Here is a 17,547-nt window from a genome sequence, read left to right on the forward strand (position 1 = left end):
TTGAGGCAGGGGGACAGCCCCCCAGCTTAACATATGAGGTGGAGGTCACCCCCCCAGCCTGCCCCCCCCTCCAGCACACTGGAGGCACGGGGCCACCCCCAGCTTAATATATGGGGTGGAGGTCACCCCCCCTCAGCGCACTGGAGGCAGGGGGACAACCCCCCCCCAGCGGGGGTGGGGGCGCTCCAGGCGGGCCGTCCCCGCTCCCCTCCCCCCCAGAGGCCGCTGCCCCCGGGCCTCCCGCTCTGTGGTGTCCGGGGAGGGGGGAGCGAGGGGGGGCGGTCCCTGCCTGTGGGGGGGAGCGAAGCTGCTGCAGCCCCCTCCCCCGCCCGCTCTCTCGCTGCCTCCTTCCCTCTCCGCTCGGCCGGGCTGCGCTGCCGCCGCCGCCGCCGCCGCCTCCATCTTGTCCCCCCCCGCCGCCGCCGCCGCCGCCGCCTCCCTGCTTCCCCCCCGCAGCAGCAGCCGCCGCCGGAGCCGGAGCCGCGGCGGCGGAGCGAGGGGGCCCCGGGGGGCGCGGCGCGGGGAGCAGCGGGGCCGGGCTCGGAGCCGCCGCGGCGGTGGCCAGCGGGGGCGGCGCTGAGGCGACAGCCGCGGAGGCGGCGGAGCGGACCCGACCCAGCCGACATCTTGTCCCCCCGGCCCCCCCGCGCGAGCCCGTCCCGCGCCGGAGCCGCCGCGGCGGCGGAGGAGGGAGGAGCAGGCGGCGGCAGCGCGGCCAGGTAAAGCGGAGCCCGCGGGGCCGGCACCCCCCACCCCGGGGGGTCGCGGGAAGGTGACCCGGGGGGGGGAGCGGGCGGGGCGGCGGCCGTCCCCGGGCCGGGCGCGGCTGGGGCGGGGGGCGGGGAGCGCGGCCGCCGCTGCGGCGCCTTATAGCGGGGGCAGCTGAAAGGGGTGGCGGCCGGTGAGGTGGGGTTGGGGGGGGAAAAGCTGGGGTAAGAACCCCCCCCGCCATCTTGTCCCCCCGAACGGGGGTAGGCCCGCCCACCTTCTCCCACCCCATTGGCCGAGGCGGGACCGAGGCCCACCCCCTCCCCGCGCTCGACCACAGACCCTGTGCTAGCATTGGTCACCATGGTCGGATGGACGGCGACGGCAGCCAATGGCAGCGGAGATCTGGCTCCCCTCCCCGTGCGCTCCCGCCGCCTGTGTAAGCGGAGGAGGGATTTTCCCCGCGGAAGGTCTCGGGAATGCTGGAGACGCTACAGGCCCCGCCCATCCCCTGCTGAGAGCCGGCACCGCTCACTGCATGCACCACCCCCCTGCCGTGGGCTGACCCACCTCAGCCTTGGGGGGGGGGGGGAAGCGCCCTGCTGAGACCTGGCACCGCTCACTGCATGCACCACCCCCCTACCGTGGGCTGACCCACCTCAGCCTTGGGGGGGGGGAGCGCACTGCTGAGACCTGGCACCGCTCACTGCATGCACCACCCCCCTGCCGTGGGCTGACCCACCTCAGCCCTGGGGGGGGAGCGCCCTGCTGAGACCCGGCACCGCTCACTGCATGCACCACCCCCCTGCCGTGGGCTGACCCACCTCAGCCTTGGGGGGGGAGCGCCCTGCTGAGAGCCGGCACCGCTCACTGCATGCACCACCCCCCTCCCGGGGGCTGACCCACCTCAGCCTTGGGGGGGGGGAGCGCACTGCTGAGACCTGGCACCGCTCACTGCATGCACCACCCCCCTGCCGTGGGCTGACCCACCTCAGCCTTGGGGGGGGGGGGAGCGCCCTGCTGAGACCCGGCACTGCTCACTGCATGCACCACCCCCCTACCGTGGGCTGACCCACCTCAGCCTTGGGGGGGGGGGAGCGCCCTGCTGAGACCCGGCACCGCTCACTGCATGCACCACCCCCCTGCCGTGGGCTGACCCACCTCAGCCTTGGGGGGGGAGCGCCCTGCTGAGAGCCGGCACCGCTCACTGCATGCACCACCCCCCTCCCGGGGGCTGACCCACCTCAGCCTTGGGGGGGGGGGAGCACACTGCTGAGACCTGGCACCGCTCACTGCATGCACCACCCCCCTCCCGGGGGCTGACCCACCTCAGCCTTGGGGGGGGGGGAGCGCCCTGCTGAGACCTGGCACCGCTCACTGCATGCACCACCCCCCTCCCGGGGGCTGACCCACCTCAGCCTTGGGGGGGGGGAGCGCCCTGCTGAGACCTGGCACCGCTCACTGCATGCACCACCCCCCTCCCGGGGGCTGACCCACCTCAGCCTTGGGGGGGGGGAGCGCCCTGCTGAGACCTGGCACCGCTCACTGCATGCACCACCCCCCTCCCGGGGGCTGACCCACCTCAGCCTTGGGGGGGGGGGAGCGCCCTGCTGAGACCTGGTTGAGCTCACTGCATGCACTATCCCCCCTGCCGTGGGCTGACCCACCTAAGCCTTGGGGGAGGCCCCCTGCTGAGACCTGGTTGAGCTCACTGCATGCACTATCCCCCCTGCCGTGGGCTGACCCACCTAAGCCTTGGGGGAGGCCCCCTGCGGAGACCTGGTTGAGCTCACTGCATGCACTATCCCCTGGCCATGAGCTGACCCACCTCAGCCTTGGGGGAGGCCCCCTGCTGAGACCTGGCACAGTTCACTGCATGCATCATACCTCTGAAAGGAGCTCTCGCCTAAGTCCTTACACATCTTATTGTGTGCATCATCCCGAGACTGAATCTTGGGAGCTCATTGCATGCATCATCTGTTGCCTGACAAAGTTCACTGCTTGCATCATCCTCCCTGAGAAAGTCGTCTCTGCTGATACCTGGCATAGCTCATTGCATGCAACATTCCCGGCTTAGTGGGGCCATTACTGAGGCCTGACTCAGGTCACTGCCTACACTATCCCCACCATGAGAGAAGAGATTCTCCTGGTAGGGCCTGACATGACTCACTGTATGCACACTGTCCCTGGTTTGGGAACCTAGAGGACCCCCATACTGAGGCCTACCACTCTTCTCTACATGCACCAAACCCATCCTGAAACGAAGGCTTTCCTACAGAGACCTGATACTACCCATGGCATGCTCCATTCTCACAATAGGCGGAGATCACTCCTGCTAACACCTGGTGCAGCTCATTGCACGTGCTTTCCAGTGGCTTGGCCTAACATCCCGCTTGCACCATCTCCTCCTGAAAAGTGACAGAGTTCAATGTAATCACTATCGTCACCATGATATTGTACCATCTTCACAATTACCGGCATAGATCTTAATCCCCCGGACTTGAGGCCTGACTCAACTCTCTGCATGCACTGTCACTGGCGTGGTGGTTACCTGTGCTGGGCATTTGATGAGACTTGATAAAACTCACTGTGTGCACTGACACAAATGTAGGGCATGCAGCTGTACTGAGCCTCTGCTGAGCCCAAACACAATTCCTCATATGTTTCAGTACAGGCATGAGGGCAGAAGAGTCCAAGCCATCTGCAAATATCTGTGTTCTGTCCCTGGGAAAGAGTGGGGCTTGGGGGACATGGGTCTGGTAGGCATGTAAAAACCGTGGGTTCATGGGCATTGTGGAAGGAGCGTGATTAGGTGGTCAGGGGCATGACTGGTGTTCAGTCTGGCTGGCATGAGAAACGAATGCAGTCTGGTGGCAAGATGAAGCGTAAGTGAAGTGTGACTTGAAGACATTGAGGATTGTTTCTTTGTGGCATTTATTGGTTTATTTATAGGTGCCCGTCGAGTGCTCTGGAATATTAAATTAAAAATCACAACAGAGACCAACATAAACAAGGTACTTCCCATAACTGTATCTATGTCAGCCCGTGTCTTTCTAAACTGCGTTAGAGAAGAGTGAAAAAAGCTTGGCTTTTCAGTGTGCCCAGAAGGTTAAGAAATCTGGGCCCTCGTGAACCACGGTTGGGACTGAGTTCTAAAACTGAGGACCTTTCACAGAGAATGCCCTGCCGGCTGCTTCTTTTTCTTTATATCAAAGGAACGGCTCTTCGAGCATCTCTGCAGGTCTCAGTTGCAACGGCATGGCATGGAGAGAGAGGCAGTCCCTCAGGTAACCAGGTCCCAAACCATTTAGGGCATTGTAGGCAAAAACCCCTTGAATTCCACCTGGAAGCTTATTGGAAGTCAGTTCAGATCATGCGGCACTGATTGGATATGTTCCCATCGTGCAACTCCATTTAATAAATGGGCTGCAGGATTCTGTACCAGCTTCAGCTTCTGAATGGTCCTGGCACTCAGCTCCACGGAGAGCACGTTACAGCAATCTTATCTTCATGGCATGGAAAACTGTGGCAAACTCCATTTTGGAGAGAAAACATCGCACTTGTCTTGCCAGTGTAGATGGGGAAAAGTGCCCTCTTGGCCACATCTGCTACCTGGGCAGTCCAGAGCAGCCCAGGATATAACAACAGCTTCAAGTGGTTCACCTGTTTGCAAATGGCAATTGCACTCTGTGAATGAGGGGTGCTAAAATAAGATCCCCCAATAAGATCCAGCTGCTTTCTCCAGCCCACCAACATTTTCTCAGTCTTGTCTGGATTGGGTTGTATCCAGCTAACTCTCATTCAAGTCTCAAGTTCATCTAGGCACTTGATAATTTGTTTTGCTGCTCTCTCTGGATCATACTGATGAAGATGTAGGACTGGATGTCATCAATGTACTGAAAAGAGTGCAGCCCATGTCACCTCCCTTACTCTCTTTGAGGAGTGTCTTATACACATTGAACAAAAGAGTTGATTCTGTTGACCCATGTGGCACCCTGCAAACGAGATCCATTGTGACATGGGACAGTTGCCCACAGCTATCTTTTGGGTTCTGTCAGAAAGATGGGAATGGAACTGCCCAGGAGTAGCTACATCCATCCCTGCTAATGTCCGCAAAAGAAACCAAAAAATTGTATGGTCAGCTGTATCAAAGGTACATCTAAAAGAATCATCATGGACACTTTTTCCACTATTAGGAGGAGATCAGCAGCTAACGTAATCAATGCAGTTTCTACCCCATATCCAGGCCTATAGCAAGACTGGGTAGAATCTAGGGAATCAGACTGCCAGAGTTGCCTTGTCACTCCCATCCTAATTAACCTTCCCTGACAATGGGAGATGGGACAATAGTGGATAGATAGTTAGCCAGATTGTTGATATCAGGAATTGATTTCTTGAGCATGGGCCTCAACACTGGGGAAGCATTGACAATCTTGATCAGCAATGGACCCAGTTTCTCTACTGGTGTTCATCTGCCAGGAATGACAAGAGTCCAGATTTCAGGTTGTGACATGAAGATGACCCAGCATCTCTGTAATCTCAGCCAACAATGCCTGCCAAAACTCAGCAGAGAAGACAGTGTGTGTGTCCTCTCAAGATATAGTATAGCCCAGTGCAGACAAAATTGCTCACGTTTGGAACGTAACATGAAAACTTCACGAGAGAAACTTGACTTGGCAACTGAGGGGAGGCAGTAGGATTCACCAAGCTGTCAGCTGTCACTTGGAACAGTTTTGCTGTGCGAGACGTTGCAGATGCTATGGTGGAAGTGAAGAAACCTTTCTTAGCACAGCCATGGCATACGATCTTAAGAGCTGTTCGTGCCACAAGTGGTCAGGCTCTGCTTTAGGCTTCTGCTTTTAATGCTTTAGCAGTCTCCCCTTTTGCTTTGTCTGTCACAGTTCGCCAAGGTAATTTGTGAAGCCAAAGACAGCAGAGAGAGAGGGCCTTTTGGGGTCACTGTCTGTAGTGGAGGAAAAAAAAATTGTTATAAAGTCTTACTGAGTTATCAACAGAGTGGTCTGTTGGAAGAACAGCCTTCTCCCTCAAGACCTCCTAGAAACTCACTGGTTCCATCAGCCTCTAGGGCATTGGTTCTCAACCTGTTTACCATTGTGGGCCGTATGCAACTCTCTGTGTGTTATGTGGGCCACATCCACACTATATATACTACCTGTATGGCCCTGAGGATGTCACGTGGGCCACAGTTGTGTGCTGATTGGGCTGCAGCTGACCCACGGGTTGAGAACTGCTCTAGGGCAAACCATCAAAACACATCACCTTGGTGTGATGGGGGCACCCTGATCTCAGATCAAAGAAGCATGTGGTTGTCCCATAACAGGAAATATTCATCATTCTAACCTCTTCCCCCTGACGCAAACATCAGATCTAGAGTGTTTCCACCCTTACGAATGGAGCTTGCAATTATGTGGGGGAGTTTCATGGTTGTCATGGCATGAAATTCTGGAATGATCCAGAAGAACCATCATCTACGGGGATACTGAAATCACAAAGCATTATCGGTGACTTAGTGCCACTGTGATGAGGAACCTGATCTTCCCACAGTGGGCCTCCACACCCACCCCATTGGATCCCGCTCCCAGAACTCACACGTGGTGCACACACACAGACCTCGCTGTGGTAGGGGAGACAGCCAGCATTTGAGATCAGATGCAAAAAGCACAATAATACCTCCTCCTGGATACCTTTTTGTTTCATGCTGAACCAGACAACTGGAGTCAAATGTGCCAGCAATGATCCTGCAGCATCATTCATATTTTGCATGTAAAGTCAGGGGCCTAAGCCTATTATTAAATCATCGGTGGTACGAACTTCTTTAGCCACCGACCCTGTATCTGATAGTGTGGCTCCTGCTCTGTTGCTTCTGTTCACCAATGCCTTGTTCTCCTGAGCATGATTATTTAGTGAAACCAAAGGAACCAGAATGTAACATCTTGGCCTTCATTTACACCTTTGCCTCAGTCAGTGCCTGGTGTTTTCTTTTTGCCTTATCTCCCCCTGCTCACCACCACAAGAATTGAGGGATCTAAGCTCTTGGAGTCCATGCCTGCTTGGAGTCCCCCATATCCTCATCTGATGGCAACATTGTTCAACCTTCTTGGCCAGCCTAAGACATTTATCAGAGGGGCCTGGTGTCCAGATTAGAACCTCTCCAAGGCAGGACCCAAATCTGTCATAAAACACAACTCCCAGGGCACCCTGCTGTTTTCGGTGGTACTCTCACCCCCATTCCCTGAGGGACTCTCGCTCCATGGCACCCGTTCTTAAGCCAACTTAATTATCTCCACATCAACCAATCCAATCATACAGACAGAACACACACAATACTGTGTCATACATTTTAACCTCCTCGCCCCCAGTCACCCCACCCGTACAAGTCTCAGTGGCTTCCTTCCAGTCCTGCGGGATGGAGGCGGTGGGGCTGAGCTATACCCTCCTTTGGCAGCTCTGCTGGATGATGGAGGGGAAGAACCAGGCTGCAGGTGGAGAAAGGTGAGCAAGTGGCTGGCGTGTAGGCTGATAGCAAGTATGTTGCTAGAGAAGAAATCTGCCTTGGTGATAATGGGGGAGATTCTGGAAAGCCTAGAGGCAAAATGGAAGGGTTGTGGCCTTGTTACTCTGGAAATGGAGTGGAGGAAGGTGAGACCTGCAGCCAGCTAAGCAAGGATTGAAGCTTGGTGGCACTGGAAGTGGATTAGCAAAGAGATACTGAGCTGCTGGTGCTGGGGAAGGAGGACTTTGTTGTCAGCACAGCAGAATGGCTCCAAAAGGACACTAGCAGAATGTGAAGTGGTGTCACTGGGATGGGATTTAGGAAGAAGTGTGGCATAATGGCAGGGGAGGAGAAATATTTTATGGCATCAAGGAAGCAGAAGGGAAGGACTGGGTGTTACAGGAATGGAGTGGAATGGAATAGGAAGGGTGTACAATGAGCATGGAGGGTTGGTGAAGTAGGGTGTGGTGGCACTGGAAAATAGTGTTGAAATTCTGGAAGGGGTAAATCCAGTAATGCATGGATGTAAATCAGTATAGCACTTGGCCCCTCTGTCAGAGGTTCTGTTTGTGTAATTGAATTGATGCAGGCCACATTTACATTTGAGAATCAGACTGCCCCTGAATGAACTGGTGGGACAGAAACGGGTTAAGCACAAATGGTTCAGTGTATGCATAACAGCCATGCTATTTGGTTCAGTTGTAGTGCTTTCTAGGTATCTAGCCCACAGTTCCCAGAAGCAGTGCAATATGGGAGATTTTTGAAAAGCCACCATGGGACAGTACGAGGAGGACTGTTTGAACCTTTATGCTATTACCTTTGTTCATGTTGGGACTAAAACAGCACAGACCACTACAGTACTTAGCCCTGTTGAAAGCAAGTATTTTGGCACCCTTTGGAGCAATTTTTTGTGACCATCAGGTGTATTACAGGGTGCTAGGAGGACTAAAGAATTAGAATGGCAAATTTCTCTAATGTAGACAAAGCTGCAACGTTTGGCCAGCTCTATTTCAGATTCTTTCATTGTTTTGGAGTCAGGTTTCAGAGATGGTTATGCTGACATCGTGACAACTTTTTGGGTTCAGCTGCCCTCTCTGACCCAGCCAATCAGCTCTCACTGGTGGTAGTTTCAGTAACTTTTTAGATGCTTCTGCATAGTATTAAATGATTGTATGTTTTATAACCTTGTTTTTTAATGACAGGTTTCAGAGTAGCAGCCGTGTTAGTCTGTATTCGCAAAAAGAAAAAGAGTACTTGTGGCACCTTAGAGACTAACAAATTTATTTGAGCATAAGCTTTTGTGAGCTACAGCTCACTTCATCGGATGCATTCAGTGGTAATAGCTCACCTTAAGTGATCACTCTCGTTACAGTGTGTATGGTAACACCCATTGTTTCATGTTCTCTATGTATATAAATCTCCCCACTGTATTTTCCACTGAATGCATCTGATGAAGTGAGCTGTAGCTCACGAAAGCTTATGCTCAGATAAACTTGTTAGTCTCTAAGGTGCCACAGTACTCCTTTTCTTCTTGTTTTTTAAGACAGCCAATTCTGATGAGAGAAACCCCACTTTTCTCAATAGGCCTAAGTAGGAGGTAAACGTTGTGATTGGCTTGGGTGCATGCATGTATTTGCAACAGAATCTTGAGAAAACTGCATGCTCAGTTAGTGGCATGAGTAGTGGAATTTAATTCTGTTTACCAAACTTGGTGCCTGTTTAAATTCTTTAGGCTCCCGTTTCACTTGTGCTTCTGAAATCCTTGTTTTCCATGTTTCAGTCCCTCCCTTGTGTGTTCTCCAGTTCACTCTTTATAAGCCTGGTTGGTTTTCAGTGAGAAGGAGGGCAGGAACAATTAAAGGAATGTGCAGTGGGTATTCTGTTCCCATTGATTTACAGGTTGGGAAGGAGGTTGACTAAGGATAACTTGTCTCTGCTGCCTGGACATCCCTTTCTTCTTGGTTGAGTTCATTTCTGCCGTAACTCCATTCCCCAAATAGGGATCTTTTGCATAATTTCTTTACTTCCCCATCAGAAAGTCATTTTTCTGCAGGGAAGCAAAGAAATCTGCGGGGGACATAAATTCTGTGCATGCACATGGCACATAATTCCCCCTGGAGTAAAATTGAGACAACCGGAAGCTCAGTCAGGACAAATTAAATTGGATTCTTTACTGCCTGCTGATCAGGTGGCTGATTAGTGTTTTAAGGGCCATGGTTGCATTTTATGATACTCCATTAGTCCTGGCTGCAACCTTGACTCCCCATGGCATATTAATACTGCAAGGCTAGAAGCATCATTCCTAGAACTTGTTTACCCCTCACCAATAGAACTAACTGATTATTGTTGTAGGGCCTGACCCCTGCAAGCACTTACCCATTCTTGCCTCTTGTGAATATGCGTTTGCAGGGTCAGGCCCTTTATAGACCAAAAATCATACAATGAGCTAAACACAAATTACATTTTATAATGTTTTTTCATGGCTGCAAATTCTGTAAGCAGGGCTGAAATTATATATTTAAATAAAATATTGGTGAGGCAGCAGTTCAGACCCTTCGTGCACCTTCAGTGCAGCAAGAGATAAGCCAGGAGCCCACTTATCTTTTCAGGAGGCTTTCATGTTCTGTTTTTCTTTTTCTTCTCTCCCTGTCTTTCTGGGTCTGTTTTTTCATGTGATTTGGCCGTTTTCTTCCCACAGCTCATTTTCCTGTTGCTGGCGCGGCCACTGTTCTCAAGTGATTTATCTGGCTCCCTATTAACATTCCCATCTTGCCTCTTTCCCACCTCTGTCCTCCACAGCATTTCTGTTACTACATTTTCTTTCCTCTCTCTCCAGCCGCCTCAATTCCCACTGAATCTTCTGGCTCCAGCATACAGTCCTGTCTCACCCTGTTAAAAAATCGTCGCCCTAAACATGTTGTGCTTGCTGTTTGAAAAGTGTTTGAGAGAAAAAAAAATCTCCTTTCCCGTGTTGCTCTCTCGTCCCCTGTTCCATGTTGACCAGTCAGCACTTGAGCCTGGAAATGAAACCTAGCCTCTCTGTCACCCACTGTGTTTCCTTGAGAACCCCACCAAATCGCAGAAGGAATGGATGCTTCGTCCTTACATCTGGCCTGCTACATTGCTAAATTCTTCCTCTGGCTTTGCTCGGCCAGTTGTGCCCCGTTCTGCATGTTCATATTGGGTTCCGGCCCATTCTGCATGTTGGGAGGCAGCCACAGGGCTAGTTACATACACGCTCCCTGGAGTGCTCCAGAGGGAACAGCTGCCATTGTGGAGAGAGAGGCTGGATACCAGTTTTCATTGCAGTCTCATCTCAGTTGTGTTGGTCAGTCAGTGCACCCAGGATTTTTAAATTAAAGCTAATCTATATCTCTAATCTATATATAATATTTATATTGCACCAGCCATGATGTGAACTGCATTTACCGTTAAAAACTAGTGATGTTCAGTATAAAGGGATCACTGAAGGAGTGGTTATGCACATGGGGTGTAGGATTGAGGTCCCTGGTTCTCGGTAATTCCTTTCATTGTTTTCAAGACACAAGCTGTAATGAATGAACAGGCCACAGTCATCAGCTTCTATATTGTCTTTTAGCAGTAGATGTTACGTTCTTTGGCTGAGAGCTGTGTCTGGGATTATATACCCATTATTTATTAATTTATTTTATTTCTTTGACTGTTTAAAAGAAGCACCTGTTCTGACATGCTGCACCCTTGTATGCTTATTTGCAATATAAAGAAGTGAGGATAAATTGGATTCCCAGACTGCAGGAAGAATTGTGTTTACTGAAGGCCAGGTTGCCAATCTATTTCAGTGCCAGTCCCTTTCGGTAGATACCCTGGAAGTGCTCCAGAGCCATGAGACAACTTCAAACAGCACTTGGCCAGATTAATCTCTTCCAAACCTTTCCATATCCCATTGCACAACCATTGTCTTGCAGCACTTCCTAATGCAGCCCTCTGAGCCTGTGTCAGAATTTGCAAAATGAATATTTTTGTGGACTACTTTACAGAAGGGTAGAAAATAGGACCCAGATTGAAATGCTGGTTGCAACCTGAGCCAAGGAACTGTGACTGGCTCCACTTAAAAAAGCCTGGTTCCTTTATGTAGCCTTATAGCTGGAACTCACATAATGTATTCTGTGAGCAGTGGGATATTACTTGCAGATATAGGCGTATAACCCTCTTCTGTAGAATTCTCACCTGTTTTTTCACCAGACTTTGTTGAGTGAAAACGGTACCACGGTCTAGGGGGCAGGAATAGTGCCTGCTTTTAAGTTTGGAAAATGTCTAGTACATTGTGTGTGCTATGGGAAGTAAATAATAATAATAACAGGCACAAGAGCATAGAGAAAAATTCCATGTGCAGCATGAATTTATTAATATATGGACAATGCCATCAGATATAAAAAGTGTTGTTCGATTTGGTGGGAGTTCCAACTGCGAGCTGAGCAAAGCACTCTCTCTACAACATTTAGCTCAATACCAAATACCATCAAACTCAGTTCAGCTTTTCTCAGCTGGTTGTACAGTGGTATGCCAGTCCTCTGAAAAGATAACAGAGCAGGGGCCTGGAGGGGATTTGCAATGCAATGCTACAACATAATAGGAGACATAGTAGACCCTATCCACTGGTGGATGTGTGCCCCCTTGGGTCTAAAGAAGGAGGAAATGCTTTCAGTGCTTTAGTGAATCTGAAATTAGTTGAGCCTCTAGTGCAGTGGTCTCCAAACTTTTTGGCTCGCGCACCCTCAGGGTGAAGACCGGCCGCAGACATGCTGCTGATGGAAGAACGGAAGACTTACCACAGGCGGGCCCCCAGAGGGGAGCACCAGCTGTGGACGTGCAGAGCTGCTGCCGAAGAAAAAAAACAGCAAAGTGCTGTCTGGTGGTGCTCCTGGTGCCGCGCACTCGCTGGGATCATCTCGCGCACCCCCTGGGATGCGTGCACCCCAGTTTGGAGACCACTGCTCTAGTGGACATGTTTCACTCCTATCATGCTGAGTAATTTTTTGAATCTGTGCTGCTCACGTTTTCCTGTGCTGCTGGCTTAAATTGTGCTCTGTGTTGTGTTACAGGGTTTCCAGGTGCAGCTATGAGGAAACCTCGGAGGAGGTCCCGGCAGAACCCCGAGGGGAGACGTTCTTCCTCGCCCTACAGCCTGAAATGCTCGCCCACCCGGGAGACTCTGACGTATGCCCAGGCCCAGCGGATAGTGGAGGTTGATATTGATGGACGCCTCCATCGCATCAGCATCTACGACCCCCTAAAGATCATCACGGAGGATGAGCTGACTGCCCAGGATATCACAGAGTGCAACAGCAACAAGGAAAACAGTGAACAGCCCCTGTTCCCTTCCAAGTCCAAGAAAACTCCCTCGAAAGGCAAAAAGAAAGAGTCATGCTCCAAACATGCACCAGGGACATCTTTCCATTTACCCCAGCCCAGCTTCCGGGTGATGGACTCCTTCAGCCAGCCAGATGCCCCTCCTCTGCCTGCAGCATACTACCGGTACATGGAGAAGCCTCCTGAGGACCTCGATGCAGAGGTGGAGTATGACATGGACGAGGAGGATCTGGCTTGGCTGGACATGGTTAATGAGAAGCGGAAGGATGATGGCTATGGGACAGTTTCTGCTGATGCTTTTGAGCTGCTGGTGGATCGGCTGGAGAAGGAGTCATACTTGGAGAGCCGCAACAACGGAGCACAGCAGTCACTGATTGATGAGGACGCAGTCTGCTGCGTTTGCATGGATGATGAATGTCACAACAGCAACGTCATCCTGTTCTGTGACATCTGTAACTTGGCCGTGCACCAGGAGTGCTACGGAGTACCCTACATCCCCGAGGGCCAGTGGCTTTGCCGCTGCTGCCTGCAGTCCCCTTCTCGCCCGGTTGATTGTGTTCTGTGCCCAAACAAAGGCGGAGCCTTCAAGCAGACCAGTGATGGCCGCTGGGCCCATGTTGTTTGTGCCATCTGGATCCCCGAGGTTTGCTTTGCAAACACTGTGTTCCTGGAGCCCATCGAAGGGATAAACAACATCCCACCAGCTCGCTGGAAGCTGACTTGCTACATCTGCAAGCAGAAGGGCATGGGAGCTGCTATCCAGTGCCATAAGGTGAACTGCTATACTGCCTTCCACGTCACCTGTGCCCAACGGGCTGGTCTCTTCATGAAGATAGAACCCATGAGGGAGACCAGCATCAACGGCACAACTTTCACGGTGCGCAAGACGGCTTACTGTGGGGCACATTCCCCACCCGGTACCACGAAAAAAGGGTCTACGACTGCTACCAGTGAAGGGGAGGAGGACATCGCGAAGGAAGAAAGAGAGGAGGAAGACAGCGTCAGCACCCCCAAGGGATCCCTGAAGAAGAGCAAAGTGAAGTTGAAGCAGAAGATCAAAAAGGAAGTCTGTGACCTGGCAGATGGACGTTCGTCTATGCCACTGGTGACAGTCACACAGATCCCCTCTTACAGGTGGGTGTTGGTACCGATGCTCTCTGGTGGATACCTGGGATTGGCCAGGTCTTTTGTATTAAGGACTGGGTTCATCCAGCATCTGTCTTCCCTTTAATCTTTAAACTGCACCCCCTGAAGACACTTGTCCATACTTCAGCTAGCAACAACCATGTTCAAAACACCTTCTGCAGAAGCAGGAACAAGCACCATTTTTGCACCCGGTTGTTGTCGGCACAGTTGAAGCGTCAGAGAGAGACAAGGCGGGTGCGGTAACATCTTTCATTGGACTAGCTTCTGTTGTTATTTTTTCAGCAGTTATGCCCAAACTGTAGCTCATTCCCAGGGGATCTTTAACAAACACCAAGCCTGGCAATTAAGAAAAAAAAATCATTATGGGTTGAACAAAATGTTTTCGTTTGATTTTTGGGCCTTTTTAGCCGTTTAAAAAAAAATAAAAGCAAAGGGGGCTGGATTCCCAAGGGGACTTCGGGACTGCTGGCAAATCCTTCTTCCTGGTATGGAGCATGGACTTGAACCCAGGTCTTCCCCTCCCAGTTTTGTACCCTGACCACTGGGCTGTTGGCTATTCTAGGGTGGGTCTCTCAATCTCTCCTATTAACTAAATATTCACTGGGCCAGGGAGTGAAAGAGTGACTTGGTAGCTACATGGTTAGGGCTTCCTCCCGGTGGCGGGGAGGGGATACCTGAATTTCAGTCCCTGCTCCACTGAATATTTAATTATTTGTACAAAGTAGAACAGTTTCAACAGGAGAGACTGAGAGAGACCTACCCTCAAATGCCTCAGAGTCCAGTGATGAGGGCACTCACCTGAGAGGGGGGACATCCAGGTTCCCGTCCCTGCGCCCCATCAGGCAGAAGAGGGATTTGAACCAGGGTCATTCTGGGTGAGTGCTGTAACCACTGGGTTATAGGTATAAGGGAAGCAGCATCTCCACCTTGGGCCTTATGAAAGCCAATGGCGCCTCAGTCAGGAATCTAGTGTAAAACATTGAAATGGTCTGTTTCGGCAATCTCAACACCAAGCATTTTGACATTTCCAAATTATTTTTCCTTTTTTTTCTTCCTGACCGAAATAATTTGCCAAAACCGATACAAATTCGCAAAATATTTTGATCGACCTGAATCTGTATTTATTTGCAAGAAAAAATTTAGTCCGAAAAATGTCACCCAGCTCTAATTATACCAAATTATAACACGCAACGTGTAAACATAAACCATGTTGGACTGTGACCAGGCTTTAAAATAGTTTCAGACTTGGTTGCAAGCCACTGGGTGAAGAGGGCCTCAATGGAAAGCAGCTTCCTATTGATCTAAAGCCACTGTGTTTTGAGTCCTCACTTCATGGCTCCTAAGCATCCTGCTTAGTGAGCTGAATGCAACATTGTCATTGCAGCTGCAAATTTGGCCTAGTGTATTTCGGCCAGGACGCCCTCATGGAGCAGGGGATGGTGCTCTATTTTCTTTTAGCATCTTGGAAAGTGCAGCCAGATGCCCCATGTATTTAAATAGAGGTTCTGTTGGAACCTGCTCAGATACCATGTGTTGTTTATTATTTGTATTATCATAGCAGCTTGGAGCCCTCGTCATGGGCCAGGACCCCATTATGCTGGGTGCTGTACAAACACAGGAATGGCCTAAAAATTGTTAAATGGTTAAAAATATCATCCTGGGACTCTATTTGAGTTTGTTCCCTAGTGTGCCTTGCTTAATAATGCGAAACTTAAATGCCTCTAGGGGCTTGTCTACACTACCAAGTTTTGTTGACAAAACTTATGTTGACACCCAGAAGTCGACAAAACAAAAATCACCCAAGGGAGTTCACACTTGCTCCCTCTGTCGACAGATCCTGTCCACATCGGGGACGCCATCATCGACAGGGTGAGCAAGGTACCGTGGGTATGTATCCCACTGTGCAGTGTTGTGGGAAGGAAGAGCTGATCACTGCAGATCTTGGGTTTCTCTCCGAGTTCTCCCTCAGCTGCAGAGAGCAGCATCATGAGTAGCTCTGGGAGCTCTCCATGTTGAGGGATGGCAGCCTAGCAGTCTGTCCCCTTCCCCCTGCAGCAGCAGTCTGCCTGCAGCTGTGTGCCTAGTGCCAGGCAGACCAGGTGCATGCCAATGATTTGCTCTTTGTTTGTTCCCCAAACGGAGCAGCACACAGATACTTCCTGGAGCTTTGAAAGGGGAGGGGTGCATGCTTGCAGGGCAGCAGAGATCAAAACACTGAGCAGAGCAATTAGAGCAGGCATTGTGGTATACTGCCAGTTCTGTCGACAAAACAATCAGCAGTGTCTTCACTGGCTCTTTGTCGACAATAAAGGGAGGGGAAAAGACAAAAGTCTCTCCTAGGGGTGGAAGTTTTTTGTCACCAAAACGGGGCATTTTTCGCAACAAAAGTCCCATTGTAGTGTGTACACTCTTGCTGTTTTGTCGCCAAAAGGCAGTTTTTGGCGACAAAATTTGCCAGTGTAGACAAGCCCTAGTAAAGTTAACTGCTCCCTTGGAGCTGAATTGGTGATTGGATACTTCTCACCCTGCTATGACTATAGCTCCGGCCGAGCTGCTGTTAAAATAACAATACATTCCTGAAGGCAGAGATGGCTGTCTTCACACCTGAAAGACCCCAGATTGGCACAGACTGGCGTGAATTATGTGTACAGTTCTTACGCATATTGACACAACATTGCAAAATTGTGCACCACTGTTACTGCAGCAGCAGATCTTAACGTGCTATCGTGGTCCACAGAATTTGATGATTGTTTTGATGTGCGGGGTAGTCTGCTTGCTGATCTGGTTTGTTTCCTGTAGGTTGAATAAAATCTGCAGTGGACTCTCTCTCCAGAGGAAGAACCAGTTTATGCAGCGGCTACACAACTACTGGCTGCTGAAGCGCCAGGCGAGGAATGGTGTCCCTCTGATCCGGCGCCTCCACTCTCACTTGCAGTCCCAAAGAAATGCAGAGCAGGTACCACCCCTCGTTCCAGTACCACATGATCTAGCAGCCTGGGTGAGAAAAGGAATATGAATTCATCTTTTCAAGGCTCTTCATAAATACGCAATTTACAGTATAGCCGTGGCACAGGGATTCCACAGCAAATAGTGAGCCTGTGGTCTTGTGGTCTGGGACTAAAGGGAACTGGGTTCAATACCCGGCTCTACCACAAACTTCCTATGTGACCTTGGGTAAATCACTTAATCTTTCCATGCCTCAGCCTCCCATCTGTAAAATGAGGATTAAAAACATTTCGCTGACTCACAGGGAGTGTTGTGAGGATAAATTTGTGATTGTTAGATGCATACAGCCGGATAAAAGAGATCAAGGCCACATTTCCAAGTGCCTGGCCCTGCCCAAATCAGGGCCAGCTTTTCCAAAGTGCTCAACAACCAGCAGCTCCCGTTGCAGCATTGCAGACTTTCAAAAGAGCTATGGGGAAATAAGTTTGGGGTAAACTGGAAAGGGGAGCAGGATGGAGAGACTGGAAGGATGTCATTCAACTTTGAGCACTGGCAGAGATGCAGTCAGGTGATGAGTTCTGGGTATTGAATTGGGGATTTGGAATGGGTAATAGCGGTAGAACTAGAGAAACACCCTGTTCTTTAAGGGAATTACAATGGAGAAGGAGTGCTCTTTCTTAATCTATGCTGTTTTCTGTTGGTACACTCAAGGAGTCAGGCCAGGTTAGTACTTGAATGGGAGATCCATTGTGCTGCAGCAAATGGTGTTGGTGATTCAGTGGGTGGCACTCTTCCTCGTGAGTCAGAATGGAATCAGTGCCCTGGGATTGTGCTGGTGTGTGATGTGCTGCTTGTGAGACCATCTTTCAGATGAATCATAAAAC

General features: G+C 50.9%; 1 protein-coding gene across 7 annotated transcripts in view; it reads left to right on the forward strand.

The window, feature by feature from the left end:
• The first annotated feature begins 377 nt into the window (after positions 1-377).
• The window catches only part of BRPF3 (bromodomain and PHD finger containing 3), a 48,178-nt gene continuing 31,008 nt past the window's right edge, over positions 378-17,547 (forward strand). For 2 of the 7 annotated variants that reach the window (XM_084611096.1, XM_084611097.1), the window contains exons 1-3: positions 379-719; positions 12,304-13,705; positions 16,517-16,715. In XM_084611096.1, coding sequence (XP_084467222.1) covers positions 12,321-13,705; positions 16,517-16,715 — 1,584 coding nt within the window. In that variant the 5' untranslated portion in view covers positions 379-719; positions 12,304-12,320. Of the gene's footprint in view, positions 720-12,303; positions 13,706-16,516; positions 16,716-17,547 lie in introns of all 7 variants that reach the window. The other 5 variants (XM_084611101.1, XM_084611102.1, XM_084611099.1 and 2 more) reach the window with 3 other exon arrangements.

This window comes from Lepidochelys olivacea (assembly GCF_965140295.1).
Source record: "Lepidochelys olivacea isolate rLepOli2 genome assembly, chromosome: 21".
In the NCBI taxonomy this organism is placed as follows: Eukaryota; Metazoa; Chordata; order Testudines; family Cheloniidae; genus Lepidochelys; species Lepidochelys olivacea.